The 22,500-nt window shown below is 38.0% G+C and overlaps 1 protein-coding gene across 1 annotated transcript in view; it reads left to right on the top strand.

Annotated features, from left to right (window-relative positions):
* The window catches only part of LOC113113212 (DNA nucleotidylexotransferase-like), a 65,548-nt gene that overhangs the window by 29,201 nt on the left and 13,847 nt on the right, over positions 1-22,500 (top strand). The window contains exons 4-8 of the mRNA XM_026279380.1: positions 2,053-2,223; positions 3,133-3,204; positions 3,289-3,412; positions 6,439-6,571; positions 20,937-21,039. Of these exons, the coding sequence (XP_026135165.1) occupies positions 2,053-2,223; positions 3,133-3,204; positions 3,289-3,412; positions 6,439-6,571; positions 20,937-21,039 (603 nt within the window). The remainder of the gene's footprint in view (positions 1-2,052; positions 2,224-3,132; positions 3,205-3,288; positions 3,413-6,438; positions 6,572-20,936; positions 21,040-22,500) is intronic.

The following is a 22,500-nucleotide window of genomic DNA, read 5'->3' as shown; positions in this document are numbered from 1 at the left end:
CAATGCAAAAATCTAACCAATAACCGCAGTTGATCAAAGCTGATTTTTTTAACTGCATAATTTCTCCAGTCTTTCAGTGATTTGCTGCTCGAGAAACGTTTCTGATTATTATCAACGTTGCAAACAGTCGTGCTGCACAACACTTTTGTGAAAACTGTGAAAATTTTAATTTTTTCAGGATTCTTTGATGAACAAAAAGTTCAAAAGTACAGCATTTATCTGCAATATAAATCTTTTGTAATATTAAAAGCCTTAAGTTTAAGTTAAGTTTCTCATCAAGTAAATGCTGCTGTGGTGAGCTGTTTTGAACAAATTAATAAAATGATACAAATATAAACTATATATATAGTGTTTGGTCTGAAGCTTATACTGACCTTCAGATATCCCAGAATATGAGTTTGGTGTCTACTGGAGGAAAAAAAAATCTATTTGTTTGTGATCTAAACATGTGGCTTCAGCAAATATATACAGAATCTCTCACAGTCTTATTACAGAGACTCCCACTCATTCATCATACACTCAATATCATATCACAGCATTATAGTAGCAGACACACACACACACACACACACACACACACACAGACTCATACTCTAACATACACATACACATACTGTCCCACTGCTCTCATTAACCAGTACTGTGTGTGTGTGTGTGTGTGTGTGTGTTACCATCAGGAGGGTTTTTAAATATGTCTGGGCACATTCATGTCATGAAAACAAAGCGGCTGCATGTATTGATTCAGTTCAAGTTAGAAACGCATGATGCACTCACCCAGATATAATCTGAGAGCGTTTATGTAAAATGTTACCATAAAGGTAAAAAGAATCGTAAAAAAATTTTTTTCTGAAATTTCAAATTGTTCAGTGTTTTAAATGTTTGAAAAGTTTTTTTTTTTTTTTTACCTTACTCCAAACTTCAGCCTTGCCATCACAGGAATAAATAAATACATTAATGCATTAAATTAAAAATACATTAAAATAGAAAACATTTATTCCAGTTTTTGTAATAAAGTATTAGTTGTAATACTATTTCACAATATTGCAGTTTTTACTGTACTTTTGAGCAGATTAATTATATATATAACTTAGCTACTCTCTATAGAAACTGTAAATATTTCATCATCTACATTTTTGTTTAATATTCATCAAATATTACTTTATGTGCATTAAGTAGAGATACTATTAAAATTTTTGTTATATATATATATATATATATATATATATATATATATATATATAAATTTGAGTTTTTGATGAACACCATTTATTTGAAATTCATCTTTTACATTTTTTACACCTTCATAAAATAAAGCATAAAGTATGTAAAAAAGATATTATTATTTAAGATCTAACCACTGATCTGTTCTAGATCTACTAAACTACTTACTGATTTTATTTTATAATAAATAGCACTTTATCTTTTCTTAAATTTAGATAGAAAGCAGCTATTTTAAATGTTAAATATTTCACTATATATATATATATATATATATATATATATATATATATATATATATATATATATATTTTTTTTTTATACAGTATTTATGATCCAATAATTGCAGCCTTGGTTAGATAAAGGGACTTTTTGTTTTCAAAAACACTAACATGTTTTTTAACTATTATTTCAATCATTTTGACTGCTAGTAAAAAATATATGTTTATATGTTCAAACTTATGTTGAAACAATTTCGGTTTAATGTTGAAAGCACAGCCAAGTTAATACCAAACAATTGAAGGCAGTAACTGAGCTCGAATCTTTAAGCCGAAACACAGTTTTTTAAAGCTATACAGTATATCATCTGGTATGTTTAATCTGTTTAAAAGAGGAGTTTTGTGAGTGTTTTAAACAAAGGCAGTGTCCCACCATTGTTCATTTTATTAATTAAATAAATAAAAAAATCAATGGTTCAGTTAGTTTTAGTATTAATTTTTTTTTATTTAATTACATTTATTTGTATTTGTTTTTTTTCTATTTTATTTTTTTATTATATATATATATTTAAAAATGAAACACAATTAGCTTTTAATAATTGAGTGTCTGCTGTAGGATGCGCTGGAGGTGCTGGCGGAGAACCTGGAGTTCTGTGGGAATTCGGGTCCGAGCCTGGCGTTCCGGAGGGCGGCGTCTGTGCTCAAGAGTCTCCCTGATGCCCCGAGACGTCTGGAGGAGACACAGCATCTGCCCTGCCTCGGAGAACACAGCCGGGCCATCATAGAGGTGCGCTTCGAGCCCCGGGACGCTCTGATACACCTCCACAGAGCTGCTGTTTGCTTTCCTGATGATGGAAGCAGCTAGACATGGTTTAGAAGGAAAGAGCAAAAAAGAAGTTGAAAAAACTGGTCAATATTAAATGTGTCCGGGTCATGATTCACAGTGAAAGCGAATCAAGAAATGTGTCCCTGGAGCACAAAACCAGTCATGAGGGTCAATTTCTTGAAATTGAGATTTATGCTTCATCTGAAAGCTGAATAAATAAGCTTTCCATTGATGTGTGGTTTGTTCGGAAGACAATATTTGTCTGAGATTTTAAAAAAATCTGGAAAAAAAAAGAGAAAATCATCTTTAAAGTTGTCTGAATGAATTCTTAGCAATGCATATTATTAATAAAAAATGAAGTTTTGATATATTTATGGTAGGACATTTACAAAATATCTTCATGAACATGATCTTTACTTAATATCCTAATGATTTTTGTCATAAAAGTAAAATTGATCATTTTGACCCACACAATGTTTTTTTTTGTTTTTTTGGCTGTTGCTACAAATATACCCCAGAGACTCAAGACTGATTTTGTGCTCCAGGGACACAAACTATATTGTATCATATCAATATTTACAGATGTTTGAGTGAAAATGGATTGATATGAGGTGCAATGATTCTCTGAAATCTCTTATAGACTAATGTGAAGTGTGTTTGATGGGAAAGTCACATTTACAGCGATGATTGTGATTAATACACTGATTCTGCTTCCTGTAAATAAAGCATCTTCTCAACAGCGCCAGAGAGACTTAGACTTATTATGCTGCAATTAACAAAGACGCTGTGTGTGTGTGTGTGTGTGTGTGTGCACAGATTATTCACAGTCAGTGTGTTAACTCATAACGGCTCTCTCGACCGTCTTCACAGGAGATCTCTGAATACGGATCGTGCTCCAGAGTTGAGGAGATACTGAATGATGAGAGGTATCGGACGATGAAGGTAGAGTAACTCTCTCAGGACTTCAGAGCTTGGCTGTGTGTGTGTGTGTGTGTGTGTGTGTGTGTGTTCATGTTTGTGGCTCAGTTGTTCAGCAGTGTCTTCGGGGTCGGACCCAAGACGGCAGAGAACTGGTTCTGTAGAGGACTGCGGACGTTTGAGCAGGTGCTGAATGACCCCAGCATCAGACTGAACCGCATGCAGACCGCAGGTAAACACTGACGCTAGGACCCAAGCGCTTCGAGCGTTATATTACATCATATAGATGTGAATTAATATATATGCATGAAAAAAAATCATGGTTTCAGTATGGTGCATGCTCAAAATACACAATGCTTTATTTACTCATCTCTCTTTTGTTACAAAATGTGATTTTTGAAAAAAAAAAAAAGTTTTCTTGGGACATTTTTTTTAATGCTGGTATAATGCAACATATATGTACAGTAAACAAAAACAAAAAAAAACATAAATGTACAGTAAACGCAGTCAGGATTGTAAACGTTTTGTTCTTCACTATTTGTATTTTTCGAAACCATCAGTTGAAATGAAATGGACTGCATTTATATTTATGAAAAATAAATGAAAAATAAATGAAAAATAAATGAAAAAAAAAAAAAAAAAAAAAATTGTTTTTAATTTATCACGTTTCTGATTATTTTAAACAGTAATTTTATAATTGCACTTTTATGCACTTACGTATTTAAAGTAGTTAAACAGCAATCTGCATCCTGGATATTTAGTTCATTTTTCATAAACAATACTTCTATAATTACTGCACTTTTTATATTTAAGTATATAAAGTGTTAAGACTGAAGATGCAAAACATCTAAATGCACTGAAAAAAACGTAATATACTTAACATTTAAGTATATTGAGTAAAAACACTGTGTAAAGACTTGATAAATGTTCCTGTCGTCTCATTTATGAATTATGAAATGATTTTAATGTTAGCGTTTAAAGCGTTTGCCTCATCTGACCTGTTGTTTTATGGCCTCGAGACTTAATGTAGATTTATGATTGAGGGCCGTGTTGTTAATTACTGATTGTTTAGGAAATCTACTGTAAATTTTAACGAGGCAGAGATTGTTACTCATTCGCCAGGCCTCGTAATTTTGCACCGCTGTCTTCAGGCGCTCGTTTATGACCTGCTGATCTACAAACAACTCGCTGGCTTCAAACTATTATGCAAATCCTGTTTCCAGTCGGATGAGAGGCGGATCAGAGGCTCTCCTGTTGGAAAAGGGCTTGTTTTGGTGGAGATTTTCCTGGCTGTGTGCTTGTGATGCATCTCTTGTGATGTTCAAACTGTAAAGAATGATTATAAGTGTAAAACTAGGAGAGCTACAAAAAATATATGATGCTTTTCTCATAAAATGCTTTATCTATGTATAGCAGCATGCATCAGAATGCGTTAAAATGTTTACCAAACTTAAGTTAATACAAAGTTAATACTTTTATTTTTTCCTCAGCAAGAATGCATTAAATTAATCAAGTGATCAATAGATGTTCATCTGTGAATCTTGAAAAATATTGTGCAGCACGTTTTTAACATTAATAATAATCAGAAATGTTTTTTGAGCAATAATTTTTCTGAAGATCATGTGACAAACACTGGAGCAATGATGCTGAAAATACAGCGGAGCATCACAGAAATAAATGACACTTTAACAGATATTCACACAGAATATTTCTGTTTTAAATTGTAATAATATTTCACAATTTCTAATGTATTTTTGACTAAATTAATGCGTCCTCTGTGATTTCGTACCAACTTCAAACATTTGCATAGTTTTAACTTTTAAATCATAAGTATAAGATTCTATATTTTGACTTTATTGCAAAGCATTCAGATATATTCAAATGTAGAGACTGGTTGGTGGATCTTCTATCATGATTTTGTGTGATTTTGTGTGATGCACGTTTTACATTTGCATTTATGCATTCGGCAGATGCTTTTAGCAACTTTAAAGTGTACTCAAGTCTGTCACTCAAGTGCTTTATCACTAAAAGTAATTTCTCTATGGAGAAAATTAATGGGTTTTTTATTTCTGGAAACCGCTGGTTATGTGTGACAACGGCACAAGGGAAGAAGTTCACAATATTAGAAAGCAGATAAAAAAAAAAAAGCATAGATAAAAACCAGGAACGTCTACTGAATGTTCGTCTTGAAGGCAGAAAAAAAAGAAGTTTTGGCAGTAGTATCTTTTTTTTACTTTTTTCTTTTTTTGTACTTGTGCCATGCTGTTTTTTAAAGGAATAGCTCTGCAGAAAATATCCTCACCCTCAAGCCATCTGAGATTAGGATGAGTTTGTTTCTTCATCAGATTTGGAGAAATGTAGCATTGCATCACTTGCTCTGCAGTGAATGGGTGCCGTCAGAATGAGAGTCTGATAAAAACATCACAATAATCCACAGCACTCCAGTCCATCAGTGAACATCTGGAGAAGAAAAAAAAACTGAAACAAATCCAGCATTAAGATGTTTTTAAAGTCTATAATCCATAATAACACTCCCTCCAGTGAAAAAGTGTTCTGCTCTGAATCAGGAGAGAAATCTGCACAGATCCAAACAGCTCTAAACACATGTGAGAGACAACAGAGATGCACTTTTTCAGGGGATGGATCTATTGGTCATTAAAGCTGCAGTCGGTAACTTTTGACGCTCTAGCGGTTAATAAACAGAACTGCTTGCGTCTTGCGGAAGAACATCGTAGCCGGAACTACTTCTCTCTGTTTATGTCTATGAAGAATCACAAAGGTACTGGGTTACTCCGCCGCGGTATCCCCGAAGCAATCTAAAATAGTCTGAATATAAACACTTATTATAGGTGCACCCTAGTGATTCAGGACAAGCCAAAAACACGGTTTGGAAAATGGATTCATGGTGTACTCGCTTATTATGTTCATTTTTCTACATTTTGAACACAAACAAAGTTACGGACCGCAGCTCTGATTGGTTATTTCTTACCTGGAGCAATGTATTCCTGCAAATAGCAATAGGACACTGGGAGGAGCCAGAGGAGCTTGATTTATTCACAGATTATCTGTCTCATATTCTACTGTCAGGACATAATGACAGGTTTAACAAATATGTAAAAAATATATTTTTACAAAAGTTACCTACTGAAGCTTTAAGTGAGATTTTACACACTTAGGTTTCCTTTAGTCAATGTAAAAGCTGATTTTGTGCAACAGTTGGTGGGCGTTTGTCATCCAGTCTTTCGTTCATCCGCTCAGGGTTCTTGTTTTATGAGGACATCAGTAAGCCGGTGAGCAGGACAGAGGCCATCGCTCTGAAGATTATAGTGGAGGAAGCTGTCATCAGTGTCATCCCATCAGCCAGCGTCAGCATCACAGGAGGATTCCGCAGGTGAACCATTACTGCTTTGTGCCTGTTTAAGACAGTTCAGGAGTGTGTGATTGTGCCTTTTTAAGAGTCTGGATTGCTTGGAGTTTGTTCTTTTTGTAGATCACATCTAATGTGGTTGTGTTTAAGGTAAAGAAATATCCCAGAAATCCCTTAGACTTACACGAAAAGGGTTTTGTGAGTCTGGCTCTCTGTCTTTGTACTGCATCATGCACAATCTTGGGCAGTAATGCGTTACAGTAATGCATTACTTTTTAAATAACTCCGTTACCGTTACTATACATGGTGCATTGTCCGTTAATTTTTTTTTAAATTAATGAATTGTGACTGAAGTGCAGCGTAACCTGTTTGCAGCAGCGACTCATTGTAGGATTGGTGGATGCTGTAAACACGAAGACGCACTGTGGGCCATTGTTGATAGTTTTCATACTGAAGCTGTGAAAGGAACATTTTTAAGAGCTCAACACAACAGCTTTTATGATGCAGAAGCCACTTTAGTTTTTGATTCTGAATATATTATTCAGGTGTTTTGTTATTTATTTCAGAAATCCTTGTGATATACAATATTCAGTTTGTGCTGGTCTGACTTAATGAAAATAGTGTTTAAAAATTACTTTCTTTTTTACTATGTGTTTGTATAGACCATAACACATAAAAGCGCATTAATGGGAACATTAAAGAAAGTTCTTTAAAAAAAGTAACTAAAAAGTTACTTTAAACAGTAATGCATATTTCTTAGTAACTAGCACAACACTGGTGTTGTCATAACGTTCACCTTAGAGATTGAAAATGTTTCTTTTTTGAGACTCCAGGAGCCCAAATTCAGACCCAGAACAATAAAACCCACAGAAGAGGTGGGAGTTCAAAGGAGGAATCTTTATATTACCAAACTGCAGGGAGAGAAAGATTATATATAAGTCATGATCTGCAAGATTAACCACAATCTGATGTGATCCGACCACCTCAGAGAAAACCAGTGTTGAGCTGCTGCAAGAGCTTCTGAAGCACAGCAGCTGTGGCCAAAGAGTTCTTGTGTGTTCGGAGCGGGATCGCGAATCATTTGAGTCAGTTCGGGATTTCGGAGCGGGATCGCGAATCATTTGAGTCAGTTCGGGATTTCGGAGCGGGATCGCGAATCATTTGAGTCAGTTTAGGGATCGCGAATCATTTGAATCATTTCGGGAGTTCGGAGCGGGTTCGCGAATCATTTGAGTCAGTTTGGGGATCGCGAATCATTTGAATTAGTTCGGGAGTTCGTAGCTTGGTCGCGAATCATTTGAGTCAGTTCGGGATTTCGGAGCGGGTTCGCGAATCATTTGAGTCAGTTTGGGAGTTCGTAGCTTGGTCGCGAATCATTTGAGTCAGTTCGGGAGTTCGTAGCGGTTTCGCGAATCATTTGAGTCAGTTCTGGAGTTCAAACTGGGTTCGCGAATCATTTGAGTCAGTTTGGGGATCGCGAATCATTTGAGTCAGTTCGGGAGTTCGTAGCGGTTTCGCGAATCATTTGAATCAGTTTGGGAGTTCGGAGCGTGAATCATTTGTTTATACTGTATCATAATTTATCAAAGTTTGTATCACAAATTGAATATTTCGTTTAATCGCAGAATTGTTTAATTTGGACTTTCTTCATGCACTTAATATTGTTCCTTAGAATTACAAGTTGTTGTTTTTTTATCTCACAGTTTTGACATTTTTCTCACATATATCATATGTTCTCAAATATATCATATCTGAGATGTCTTTTCATCTCAGAAATGAGTTTATGTCTCAAAATTTGGACTTTCTGTATCAGAAATGCAAGTTTATATCATAATTTGGATTTCTCAAAAATGCAAGTTTGTATCTCAACATGTATATTTTGTCTCAGAAACGTAACGATTTTATGGTTTATTATTATTATTATTATTATTATTACAGTGTTGTGTGAGAACAAGTTGAAATGTCCTTTTTGATGATTTTACTCTGTTGCATAAATAGCTGTGCTTCCATGGCCTGATATTTTTGGAAAGTAATAATGTACTCAACCTCTGATGCAGAATTGCACATGCTTTTATGTCTGTTTTGATGCGATACAGTGCCGTTATTCCCAGATAACATGCTCCTGACACTGAGATAAGTGTGTTAACATGAAGACAGCGCCATCGACGTGCACCTCGTCAGTTTATCTCGTCGGTAGTGTTTAATTTCAGACTGGCTTTTTATATCTCCGTTGCTTTGTAAATGGTGTTGATGTGTTTTAGCTCAGAGATATTATTAGCTCGGGCTGAACAGATGTCACAAACACACGTCTCCTACTCAACAGATGACAGATTCAGCGCAGATGAAAACAAGTCTTTCTGAAGATGCGAGTGTTTTATAGTATCTTAACGTGACTTCAGTGTTAATGAAGTCTGATGGCTTTAATCTGTCAGCTGGTGATGTTTTATCGGCTTCACCACAGAGTCACAAACTCAAATGTGTTTGATTTATTGTGTGAGCTAACATACTGCTAGCGTGCTAACTTGCCTCAGGCTTCTCTCAACACTAAGAGTGCGATGTCTGTCTCTGGCTCCTCGTGGAGCAAACAGACTCACCGCAGACCTCCAGTCTGTTCTGACTGTAACCTTTTATCCTTTTCTTACTGATCAGACTTCAAGAAGATAATGAAATATCCCAGAAATCCCTCAGACTTACACTGAGTCTGGCTCTCTGTCGATGTATCATGCTGTATCAACTGCTTAGCAACTGCACAGAACACCTTAGCAACTGCCTATTAACCACCTACTGTATAGCATATATATATATATATATATATATATATATATATATATATATATATATATATAAAATCAATTAAAAAATATATATGCACATCTTTAAAGATAAATAATAAATTACCAAAATAAATAAATAATCTATTTAAATAAATAAATATCCATCCATCCATCCATCCATCCATCCATCATCTTCCGCTTATCCGGGGCCGGGTCGCGGGGGCAACAGTCTAAGCAGAGACGCCCAGACTTCCCTCTCCCTAGCCACTTCCTCCAGCTCTTCCGGGGGGACCCCGAGGCGTTCCCAGGCCAGCCGGGAGACATAGTCCCTCCAGCGTGTCCTAGGTCTTCCCCGGGGCCTCCTCCCGGTGAGACGTGCCTGGAACACATCCCTGGGAAGGCGTCCAGGAGGCATCCGAAATAGATGCCCGAGCCACCTCAGCTGGCTCCTCTCGATGTGGAGGAGCAACGGCTCTACTCTGAGCTCCTCCCGAGTGACCGAGCTTCTCACCCTATCTCTAAGGGAGCGCCCAGCCACCCGACGGAGAAAGCTCATTTCGGCCGCCTGTATCCGGGATCTTGTCCTTTCGGTCATGACCCACAGCTCATGACCATAGGTGAGAGTAGGAACGTAGATTGACCGGTAAATCGAGAGCTTTGCCTTACAGCTCAGCTCCTTCTTCACCACGACAGACCGGTACAGCGACCGCATTACTGCAGAAGCTGCACCGATCCGTCTGTCAATCTCACGTTCCATCCTTCCCTCACTCGTGAACAAGACTCCAAGATACCTGAACTCCTCCACTTGAGGCAGGAACTCTCCACCAACCTGAAGTGGGCAATCCACCCTTTTCCGACTGAGAACCATGGCCTCGGACTTGGAGGTGCTGATTCTCATCCCAGCCGATTCACACTCGGCTGCAAACCGTCCCAATGCACACTGAAGGTCCTGGTCTGAGGATGCCAACACGACAACATCATCCGCAAAAAGCAGCGACGAAATCGTATGGTCCCCAAACCGGACACTCTCCGGCCCTTGGCTGCGCCTAGAAATTCTGTCCATAAAAATTATGAACAGAACCGGTGACAAAGGGCAGCCCTGCCGGAGTCCAACATGCACCGGGAACAGGTCTGACTTACTGCCGGCAATGCGAACCAAGCTCTTGCTCCGGTCGTACAGGGACCGAACAGCCCTAAGTAGGGAGCCGCCGACCCCATACTCCCGGAGCACCCTCCACAGGATGTCGCGAGGAACACGGTCGAATGCCTTCTCCAAGTCCACAAAACACATGTGGACTGGTTGGGCAAACTCCCATGAACCCTCCAGCACCCTGGAAAGGGTATAGAGCTGGTCCAGTGTTCCACGACCGGGACGAAAACCACACTGTTCCTCCTGGATCCGAGGTTCCACTATCGGCCGAATTCTCCTCTCCAGTACCCTGGCATAGACTTTTCCAGGGAGGCTGAGAAGTGTGATCCCCCTATAGTTGGAACACACTCTCCGGTCCCCCTTCTTGAAAAGAGGGACCACCACCCCGGTCTGCCAGTCCAGAGGTACTGTCCCCAACCGCCATGCGATGTTGCAGAGGCGTGCCAGCCAAGACAGCCCCACAACATCCAGAGACTTGAGGTACTCGGGGCGGATCTCGTCCACCCCCGGTGCCTTGCCACCGAGGAGCTTTTTAACTACCTCGATGACTTCAGCCCGGGTTATGGACGAGTGCCCCTCCGAGTCCCCAGCCACTGCTTCCTCAACGGAACACAAGTCGGTGGGATTGAGAAGATCCTCGAAGTATTCCTTCCACCGCCCGACGATATCCCCAGTTGAGGTCAACAGGTGCCCATCTCTACTGTAAACAGTGTTGGTAGGGCACTGCTTCCCCCTCCTGAGGCGTCGAACAGTTTGCCAGAATCTCTTCGAGGCCAACCGATAGTCCTTCTCCATGGCCTCACCGAACTCCTCCCAGGCCCGAGTTTTTGCCTCCACGACTACCCGGGCTGCAGTCCGCTTGGCCTGCCGGTACCCGTCAGCTGCCTCCGGAGTCCCACAAGCCATCCAGGCCCGATAGGACTCCTTCTTCAGCTTGACAGCATCCCTTACTTCCGGTGTCCACCACCGGGTTCGGGGATTGCCGCCTCGACAGGCACCGGAGACCTTACGGCCACAGCTCCGAGCAGCCGCAGCGACAATGGAGGTGGAGAACATGGTCCACTCAGACTCAATATCTCCAGACTCCCTCGGGATCCGGTCGAAGCTCTGCCGGAGGTGGGAGTTGAAGATCTCTCTGACAGGGGGCTCGGCCAAGCGTTCCCAACAGACCCTCACAGTACGTTTGGGTCTGCCGAGTCTGTCCAGCTTCCTCCCCCGCCATCGGATCCAACTCACCACCAGGTGGTGATCAGTTGACAGCTCCGCCCCTCTCTTCACCCGAGTGTCCAAGACATATGACCGAAGGTCTGATGACACGACCACAAAGTCGATCATCGACCTCCGGCCAAGGGTGTCCTGGTGCCACGTGCACTGGTGGACACCCTTATGCTTGAACATGGTGTTCGTTATGGACAAACCGTGGTTAGCACAGAAATCCAATAACAGAACACCGCTCGGATTCAGGTCAGGGGGGCCGTTCCTCCCAATCACGCCCCTCCAGGTGTCACTGTCACTGCCCACGTGAGCGTTGAAGTCCCCCAGTAGAACTACGGAGTCTCCAGTTGGAGCACTTTCCAGCACCCCTCCCAGAGACTCCAAGAAGGCCGGGTAGTCCGCACTGCCGTTCGGCCCGTAGGCACAAACGACAGTGAGAGACCTATCCCCGACTCGAAGGCGCAGGGAAGCGACCCTCTCGTTCACCGGGGTAAACTCCAACACATGGCGGCTGAGCTGGGGGGCTATTAGCAAACCCACTCCTGCCCTCCGCCTCTCACCATGGGCAACTCCAGAGTGGTAGAGAGTCCAGCCTCTCTCAAGAAGTGTGGTTCCAGAGCCCAAGCTGTGCGTTGAGGTGAGCCCGACTATCTCTAGTCGGTACCTCTCGACCTCCCGCACAAGCTCAGGCTCCTTCCCCGCCAAAGAGGTGACATTCCACGTCCCTAAAGCCAGATTCCGTGTCCAGAGATCGGGTCGTCGGGGGTCTCGCCTTCGACTGTCGCCCGATCCTCTATGCACCGGCCCCTTACGCTCCCTCCTGCAATATATATATATGTATATATATAAATATATATATATATAAAATCAATTAAAAAATATAAGTTATATATGTACATCTTTAAAGATAAATAATAAATTACCAAAATAAATAAATAATCTATTTAAATAAATATATATATATATATATATATATATATATATATATATATATATATATATATATATAAAATCAATTAAAAAATATAAGTTATATATGCACATCTTTAAAGATAAATAATAAATTACCAAAATAAATAAATAATCTATTTAAATATATATATATATATATATATATATATATATATATATATATATATATATATATATATATATATTGTGACGAGTCAGCTGCCTCCTCCCTGATTGTCACCGGCACCCCGTCCTAAATCGCCGCCCTTCACCAGGCTCCCGACTGGAGTGGGTGTGTGAGAGGAGGGGCGCTGGACGAGTCAGGGCTGGCGGCGTGTGATGGGGCACACCTGAAGGAAGTGGAGCCTCATTACCGCCGCTGTTTAAAAGCCCAACGCGCCTCTCCTCAGGAGACCGGTCTCTTCCCCGTGCATGCACACTGGTGTCCTCGTGGGTCCAGGAAGGGTGCGTTGAGGGACTCCCGCGCCACCAAGACGTGAGCTGCCGGACCCGCGATCCGGATGGGAACCGCACCCGTATACACGGCCGACGGGCCAGGATGCCGGGCCGTCCATCCCCTACCAGCGCCGCGGCCAACGAGTGAGATGCGGCCGCTAGAGGAAGCCGCCGCCCCTCGCGCCCCGGACCGAGGAGGGGAGCGCGTGCGGCCGCCGGACTCCGCCCCTTACCTGGACCCTTCCTTGATGAACACTGCCCGACCTACACAAATCCCGCAGCACAACGAGGACACCAGATTCCCTGTTATTTTGGACACTTTCCCCCTTTTGGCCACTTTTATTCCCTTTGTTTTATGATTTCTGTTAATAAAAGCCTCTCCGAGGCCTGACGCCACGCCCACTGTGTCTGTCTTGTGCTCCTCCCGTGACACTGGTGGAGAATGCGGGCAGGCGGAGCCTAGACAGCGCAGTTGGGAAACGTCTGGTGACGTCACCCCCTCTCGCTTGCAAACGTTCGTGAGAACCCAGACTGGGACGGAGGAAAACTGGGGACAGCCTCCCAGCCACACAAGGGGTAAGTGACTTTTCCATTGTCATTTTACCCTGTGGTTGGTTGAGGCTGTCACTAAAACCCGGTTTCTCTGTCCTTGTTCTGGTGCGCTGCGAGAGGGAGGACCGCCCGGAGAGGAAGCCCCGCCCACTCCGACCGTTTGGAGCCTGGTTGAGGATGGTAGCACTCCCGTGTGGGTGGCGCCCTGGGGACGGGGATGTCGCTTGGGAGGGGGAATGTGACGAGTCAGCTGCCTCCTCCCTGATTGTCACCGGCACCCCGTCCTAAATCGCCGCCCTTCACCAGGCTCCCGACTGGAGTGGGTGTGTGAGAGGAGGGGCGCTGGACGAGTCAGGGCTGGCGGCGTGTGATGGGGCACACCTGAAGGAAGTGGAGCCTCATTACCGGCCGCTGTTTAAAAGCCCAACGCGCCTCTCCTCAGGAGACCGGTCTCTTCCCCGTGCATGCACGCTGGTGTCCTCGTGGGTCCAGGAAGGGTGCGTTGAGGGACTCCCGCGCCACAAGAGACGTGAGCAGCCGGACCCGCGATCCGGAGGAGAACCGCACCCGTTTACACGGCCGACGGGCCAGGATGCCGGGCCGTCCATCCCCTACCAGCGCCGCGGCCGACGAGTGAGATGCGGCCGCTAGAGGAAGCCGCCGCCCCTCGCGCCCCGGACCGAGGAGGGGAGCGCGTGCGGCCGCCGGACTCCGCCCCTTACCTGGACCCTTCCTTGATGAACACTGCCCGACCTACACAAATCCCGCAGCACAACGAGGACACCAGATTCCCTGTTATTTTGGACACTTTCCCCCTTTTGGCCACTTTTATTCCCTTTGTTTTATGATTTCTGTTAATAAAAGCCTCTCCGAGGCCTGACGCCACGCCCACTGTGTCTGTCTTGTGCTCCTCCCGTGACAATATATATATATATATATATAAAATCAATTAAAAAATATAAGTTATATATGCACATCTTTAAAGATAAATAATAAATTACCAAAATAAATAAATAATCTATTTAAATAAATAAATAAATATATATATATAAAATCAATTAAAAAATATAAGTTATATATGTACATCTTTAAAGATAAATAATAAATTACCAAAATAAATAAATAATTTTTATTTTATTTACATTGCATAGCAATAAATAAATACATGCTTTATTTATGTTTATGTTTAATATACTGTATTTATTTGATGTATGCATGAATAAATATTGAACATACTATAAGTTCATTAAATATTAAAGTTTATATATATATATATATATATATATATATATATATATATATATATATATATATATATATATATGATTCATATGTTGCATATAAATCATCCATATATACATTATATTAATTAATTATTGTATGAATAAATTAATAATAAGTAAATCTGTTTATATATATAAATATCCACTTACATGTGATGGTAAATTAAATTATACTGTATTTATTTTTTTGGATGTGTGCATGACTGAAAATTTTCAAACTTTTTATAAACATAAAATATGACAATTATACACAATTATACATTCATGACATAGAAAGTGACCTATACATTGCCTTTAAAGTAAAATGACTGAACCCTGATAAAAATGTAAATTTTTAAGAGAAAATTTCAGACGCTACTTAGAGGCTTTTTCATCTGATATATATATATATATAGTACAGTATATGTAAGATAGATCTAGTTTTAGCATCTCCATTAGATGATGTTCATGTTGTGGTTACTCCTGTGTGTGTAAATCTGGATGTTAGCTGTGTGATTGTGATTTGTAATTGCTGAAATGAATAGAAATGCATGGATAGATGTGAACGATGCAGTGCTAAGCAGATGAAAACGATTAATGATAGATATCAAACCATGTCAGACCAGGTGCATCTGTAAAAAATAAGCATACATAAAGAAATAAAAGGGCAGATTATGAGCCCTGGTGAAACTACTCTGTGTGTCAGCGTGGCATTCATCAGGAGCTGACTTCTGACATTGATGGAGGCTGTAATTGAGCGAGGTTTTGACTATAGAGCTATTCGTCACGGGTGCTATATGAGTTTTCCTTCACATGACACTTCTCTATATCTCAGGATGACTAACGTGACTGAGCATCAGTGTAACGGGATTACGAAAGCGAGAAAACATCATGTTTACCTTCTAAAACTTTACAGCTCAAAATGCAAATCTGCAGCTGTGTCGAGGCTAAGCTCTGACGAAATCTGCTATTTGAACCTTCACAGGTTGGCCGTGACTGTTTTAGTGATGTCTGGATTTGCCTCTGTGTGGTGTACGATTAGTTTCTGCTTTAACAGAGGATCAGGATATACACTGTGACAGACTTCGCTTCTGAAGAGATGTTTGTTTAACTGCAGGTGAAGCGACATGAATCATTCATTAATGCTGTGACAGTCATACAGCGGCCCTGAAAATGTCTGGATGTCATCGCATTAGACCAGGGTTTCCTAAACTAGATGAAAAGCGAATAATTGATTCAATCCTAGATAATGGATAATATTTAACATGGGGTTTTTGTGGGTCTTAAAAAGTTCTTTAAAAAAGTCTTAACATGTGGCATTAAATGTTGCATGCACAAGTATATCGTTAGTATTTTTTGTTTGCAGGGAAATACACTTACTTATGTCTGGATTATTACTGGGTTTTATTTGATCTGGGTTTCCCGATCAAATGGTTTAATTAATTAAATCCTAAAAATGTAAAATAAAATAAAATAAAATTAATAACGTCATGGTACTAAATGTTGCATGCAATAAATAAATAAATATATATATATATATATATATTAAAAATAATTAAAAAATAATAAATACAAAAATATTTATATATATATATTTTTTTTAATTTGTTTTCCAAATAAACTATCTAAACATTCTTAAATCTTGAGACACTTACTTGAGATGAAAATTAAAGACTAAAAGGCAATGCAAGTTTATTTATATAGCACATTTCATACACAATGGTGTATGCAACACAATGCATGTGTTGTGATGATTTGCAACACTTGTGTTGTCAAACTGATGAAGATGTTTTCTTCATTTGCTCATGTTTTTTCAATTTGCATGTGTTTTCTTAAGTTGCAGCGTGTTGAGCTTTCTCGGCCACCGTAGTTAAAGCTATATGGAAGTTATATTTAAAAGTAATTTTTAAACTTTAAAGCCTAAAACGTTTTTGTTTAGAGACCATGTTGGGAATATTGTTTTCCATTCAGTTAATTCCTTACATTTTCCTTATAATGTCCATAAACAGTTTACAAACTTTGGATGAGGAAAAACAACCAGATTACTAATATTTAGTGTGGATCTTATGCTTTTGAAAATGCCATTATTCATTAATGCATTAAACATGTCATTTCTGAAATATGACCAGAAATGATTTTGCAATGTTGAATTGAACAGTAACAACAGCGGGTGACTTGCCCAACACTTCTAATAACTGATTTGATGAATGAGAGCGCTATTAGAGAGCTGTTATTCCTCTTATTTCAGTCTCATCTTCTCTGTCTCATCTCTGTGTTTTTATCCTGCGAAAGTGACAGAAGTCAGATGGGTTTAATTTAGCATTTCAGCGTGTAAGCTCTTCTAAAGATGTGTGATGTCTGAGAAGCAGAACGTCGTCTCTAACACCAGCGTATTTCACTATGACTGCCAATAAATATCTGTCGTGTAATATCTAAAATGATTTTCTTTATGGGTGTGCATCACTAGATCAGCCGTGTGGATTTGCACTTACAGTATGTATTAGTGCATTATTATAGTTAACCGTATAATATGAGTTCACCCGAAATTAAACATTAGGATATTACTTATTATTCACTGGCTATGCGGGAGATTACAATGGTGTTGATATGTGGTTTATGCAGTAAATCAATATTTGATGTCAAACTTGGCAAAAAAAAAATTGTGTATCCAAGTTCAAATTAGATTTGAAAGCTGTTGCATAATGGACGTTTTTTTAGTAAATAATGTCTAAACTTCATTCGGTTCCTAACAGAGAGTGACTTTTTTAGTCGGTTTTTATTTTAATGTGTTGCATAAACATCTCATTTGAGGTTTGAATAACAAGACAGTGAGTAAAATGACAGAATGTTTATTTATTGAAAGCAGATGCAAAATGCATGCAAAGGCATTTACCCATTCAAATTATTTAAATATAATGTGACCTTATGCACTTCACTGTGTCCTAACAGACTGAATGGACTCCAGCATTAGCATGCCTTTTAAAGCTAATATTGTCTGTTTAGCAGTGAGTTTATATATGCATGTGATTGCATTTAGAAGTGACTGCTAATGCAGCTCTGTGATAGGCTGAACTCCCACACACTAGCACTGAAACGTTAGCACATTAGCAATGCTTGTTGAGTTCTAAATGAACACGGTCACACTGACCACCCTCTCAATAAGCTCCTCTAAAATGAACCGCAATAGCTTCTTTTTTCACTCAGTTTCACTCAGTTGCCATCAGCTATAACTCAACAGACTAATGCTGCCTTCAAGACTCATTGGAGGGATTTATAGTCAAGTGTGATCAGTGTTGTTGTTAACTAAAACTATTAAAACTTGGTTTTTCAAAAAAAAAAAAAAAAAAAAAAAATTTGATAAAATTTGATAAAATTGTTAAAATACAGTCTTTAATAGTAATCCGCAGGAAACATACAGGGAATTTAGGAGGAAGGCAAACCAACAACATGTATTAATAAACAATAACGAACAACATAAGGAACAAAACGGAGATTACTTATAATAACTGGAACAAGGGACTAATGACCAGATAAACAGAACACAGGTGAACATAATTAACTAATCAAAACATGAGGGAGAACAAACTCACAAAGTCAATGAACAAAATATAACCGTGACTAAAAGCATATAACAAAGTACCAAAACCTAAACTAAAATTTTGGTGATAACAAAAAATCTAAAATGCATGCTAATTAAATATTGATAAATACTATTATAGTATATAAACAATAGTAAAAAATAAATAAATAAATAATAATAATAAATAAATAAATAAATTAATAAATAAATTATATATATATATATATATATATATATATATATATATATATATATATATATTATAGTTTTTTTATATATAGTTAGCTAAAAACAAAAACTTAACATTTTACCTTAATATTAACATTAAGTAACATAAAATAAAATATAAAAACATAAATTTTATTTATTTTAGCTAGTTGACAAGGCAGCATTACTAATTCTCATTTAGTTCAAATGTATTAAAATAACTATAAAACTGAAATAATTGTTTTTTTAAAACGACAACAAAATATAACAAAAAAAATCTAAAATTACAATTAAAACTGGCTATATATAAAAATCTAACTAATACAAATGAACGGTTAATAATACAAATAATAAAAGTATTCTCTTGATACTACAATGACACTGAAAGTACCCAACACATACATTATTTCTGTTAATCAAAATGACTCTTTTTGTAAGAAGAATCTTCCCAGGAGGACTTGAAGGCAGCGGCTGGATCAAACGCTGCTTCTGGCTGATCCAGGATTCGTTTGTTCGGTCTAATACATCCGCTTCGGCTTTGCATTTGACAGATCTCCATCAGAAGAGGAAGAAGAGAGCTGGAGACACAGTGTTCGGCTTTTATGGCTTCAGATGGTCCTTGGTGTGAATGTGGCACCATCTGAACCATTTAAATACGTCATATGTAATATATCTCATCATATCCATATATACGGGAGACCAAGGCTGTAAAAATCAGCTCGTTTTCTCTTACTGCGGTGGTTTTATATGTCAGCTTCATTCAGCTCAAAATAGCTGTTAACTAAACTTTTTAATCAAATTCTGTCCTTGAAACTAAAATTTCAGTGTCATACTTTTGTGGCTGCAAACAAGTGAACACAAGAAACCACAAAATTAAAAATATAATTAGTTCAAGAGCCATCAGTCGTATTTATAGCACTGCTTAATTATATGGTGTTATTTTTTAATACACAAATAAACGTATATAATTTAATTAATTTAGATTTTTATTGAAAAATATATTTTAGGAATGCATTTATTTACGTTTTTATTTAGAAATGTGCTTAGAAATGCATTAATTAATTTAGAAATTAAGGTATACATTTATATAAAATGTATATAAAAAAACTATATATTTTTTAATTTAGATTATTTTATATTTAGAAATATGTTTATTTAGTCATGTATTTATAGAAATGTACATATATTTCTTTTTGCAATTTATTAAATTAAAAACGGTTTATTTTAGAAATTAACGTAGATATTTATTTAAAAAATAAAAATTTATTTATTTAGAATATTTTTTATTTATGTTTGTCTATTTATTTAATGCAATAATCATTAATTTAAAAGCATCAGATCACATTATATCATCACACAAAAAGTAAATTTTACAGTATTTTACTGTAAAATCACATTAAATGTAATGTTCATTTTTATATTGTTTTTCACTATATATAATACAGAAGCAGAAACTCACTATTAACCAATTAACAGGTTTTAACTAGCATTTTTACAGTCTTTTACCATTTAAAATAAAATATTTACAGTGTAGAAATGTGCTTGTTTAATAATTTACTGATATAGAAATGTGTTGGTTTATTTAGGAATAAATGTAAAAATTCATTTATTTAAAAAATTGGTATTTATTTATTTTGAAATTTTAATTTTGGATTCGTTTGTAGACACATTTGAATATGTATTGTAGAGAAAGTTTTGTTTTTAATTCGATATATTTTTATCGTTGAACTGTGGGGCATGTTGTCACATGACTTATGGGTTGGTATTTTAATAATAATTCAGTCATTTCTGATGGAGAAACCCATTGGTGTATGTTAATAAATTGTTTTGTTTAATTATTTACTGCTTAATTTTGTCTGAACAGCCATTGGATGTCATTTTTAAACACAGAAGTGTGAAAGAAGGATTTTTTCCTCATGAGTTGTTATATATTTTTAACGAAATGTCTCTGAATATCTCCTTCCTTCCACCGAAATTGCTGCATACGATGCCTTTGAGTTTTGGAGACTCATTTTCATAATCTCTACAGAGCAGTGAAACTCATAAACGTCTGACAGAAGCGGCAGAAGACAGTTTAATGATGCAAGGCCAAATGCCTTATTTGAGGAGCAGGAAAAGGCAAACGCATTAAACGAGCCGTTCGTCCCGTATGGTTACTCACACGCTTGTGTGTGTGTCTTATTCTGTTTAATGCAGATAACATGCATTTAGTGTATAATGTGTGTGTGTGTGTGTTGTGCAGGGGGAAGGAGTTCGGACACGATGTGGACTTCATTATAAAAACACCTGAGGCCGGACAGGAGGACTCTATTCTGCCCGCCGTGATCGAACGATTCAAAAGACAGGTACAGAAACACCTTCTGCTATAAAAGCTTTGATCTGTAGATCATTTCCGGCCAAATATTGAAATCCGTTTCTTTGAGGATGAAATTAATGACCTTGAAATCTGCTTTAGAAAAGATGACCTACTTTGAGAAATAAACAGTGTTTCATTGTGGGAAGTTTTGCTTGGAAATACTTGATGTGAATCTTTTACAAAGAAAGTATCTTTTTACAATAAAAGTAGGTTCTATTTTTACATGTGTGTATACTGTATACACACACACACACACACACACCACACACATATACACACAAAGACACACACAGACACAGACACAGACACACACACACACACAGACACTCACACAGACACACACACACACACACTCACACACACACACACACACACACACACACACTCTTACACAACACACACACACACACACACTCTTACACAAACACCACAAAGACACTCACACAGACACACACACACACACACACACCACACAAACACACACACAGACACACACACACACACACACACACTCTTACACACTCTTACACACATACACACAAACACACTCACACACACACACAAACTCTTACACACTCTTACACACTTTTACACACAAAACACACACAAACACACCACAAACACACACACGCTCTTATACACTCTTAGACACACACACACACTCTTACACACTCTTACACACACACACACACCTCACTCACACACACGCACTCACACACACACACTCTTACACACTCTTACACCACACACACACACACTCACTCACACACACGCACTCACACACACACACACACACACACTCTTACACGCTCTTACACACAAACACACACACACACACACACACACACACACACACACTCTTACACTCTTACACACAAACACACACACACACACACACACACACACACATGCATACATAAGTTAGTAACTTAATTTTATGAATTACATTTTTAGTATTCAGTCATATTATTTTAATGATTTAGTAACTTAATAATAGTTTTATTTTCATTTGTTTATTTTGATTGGAAAACTTTGATGGTAAATCTTTCACAAACTTAAAAAGCAATGAAATCATATACACACATATTTTGAATTATTTCTTATTTAATTCATTATTATTTTTATGTATGTATTTGTTTATTTAAAGACCTTAGTAAAATTATTAGTATTAATTAATTTAGTGATTTTATTAGTTTTAAGTAATTTAATAGTATTTATTTATTTTATTTTCCTTTATTTTTTTTTTACTGTAAATTGACAGAAAACATTATAAGTGATCAATATACAGAAAAAAAATATTATTTCATACACACAAAACATTTATTTACTTTATATGTCTATATATAGTTTTTTTTATTTATTATTTAGTCTTATTTACTTTAGCATTTAGATGTTTATGGTTGTTTAGACATTGTTGAAAATATGTATTGCAGTCAGAGCTAAATATTGC

This window comes from Carassius auratus, chromosome 13 (assembly GCF_003368295.1).
Source record: "Carassius auratus strain Wakin chromosome 13, ASM336829v1, whole genome shotgun sequence".
Taxonomy (NCBI): domain Eukaryota; kingdom Metazoa; phylum Chordata; class Actinopteri; order Cypriniformes; family Cyprinidae; genus Carassius; species Carassius auratus.
Note: the sequence above shows the minus strand (reverse complement) of the source record. Positions and strands in the feature narration are given on the sequence as shown.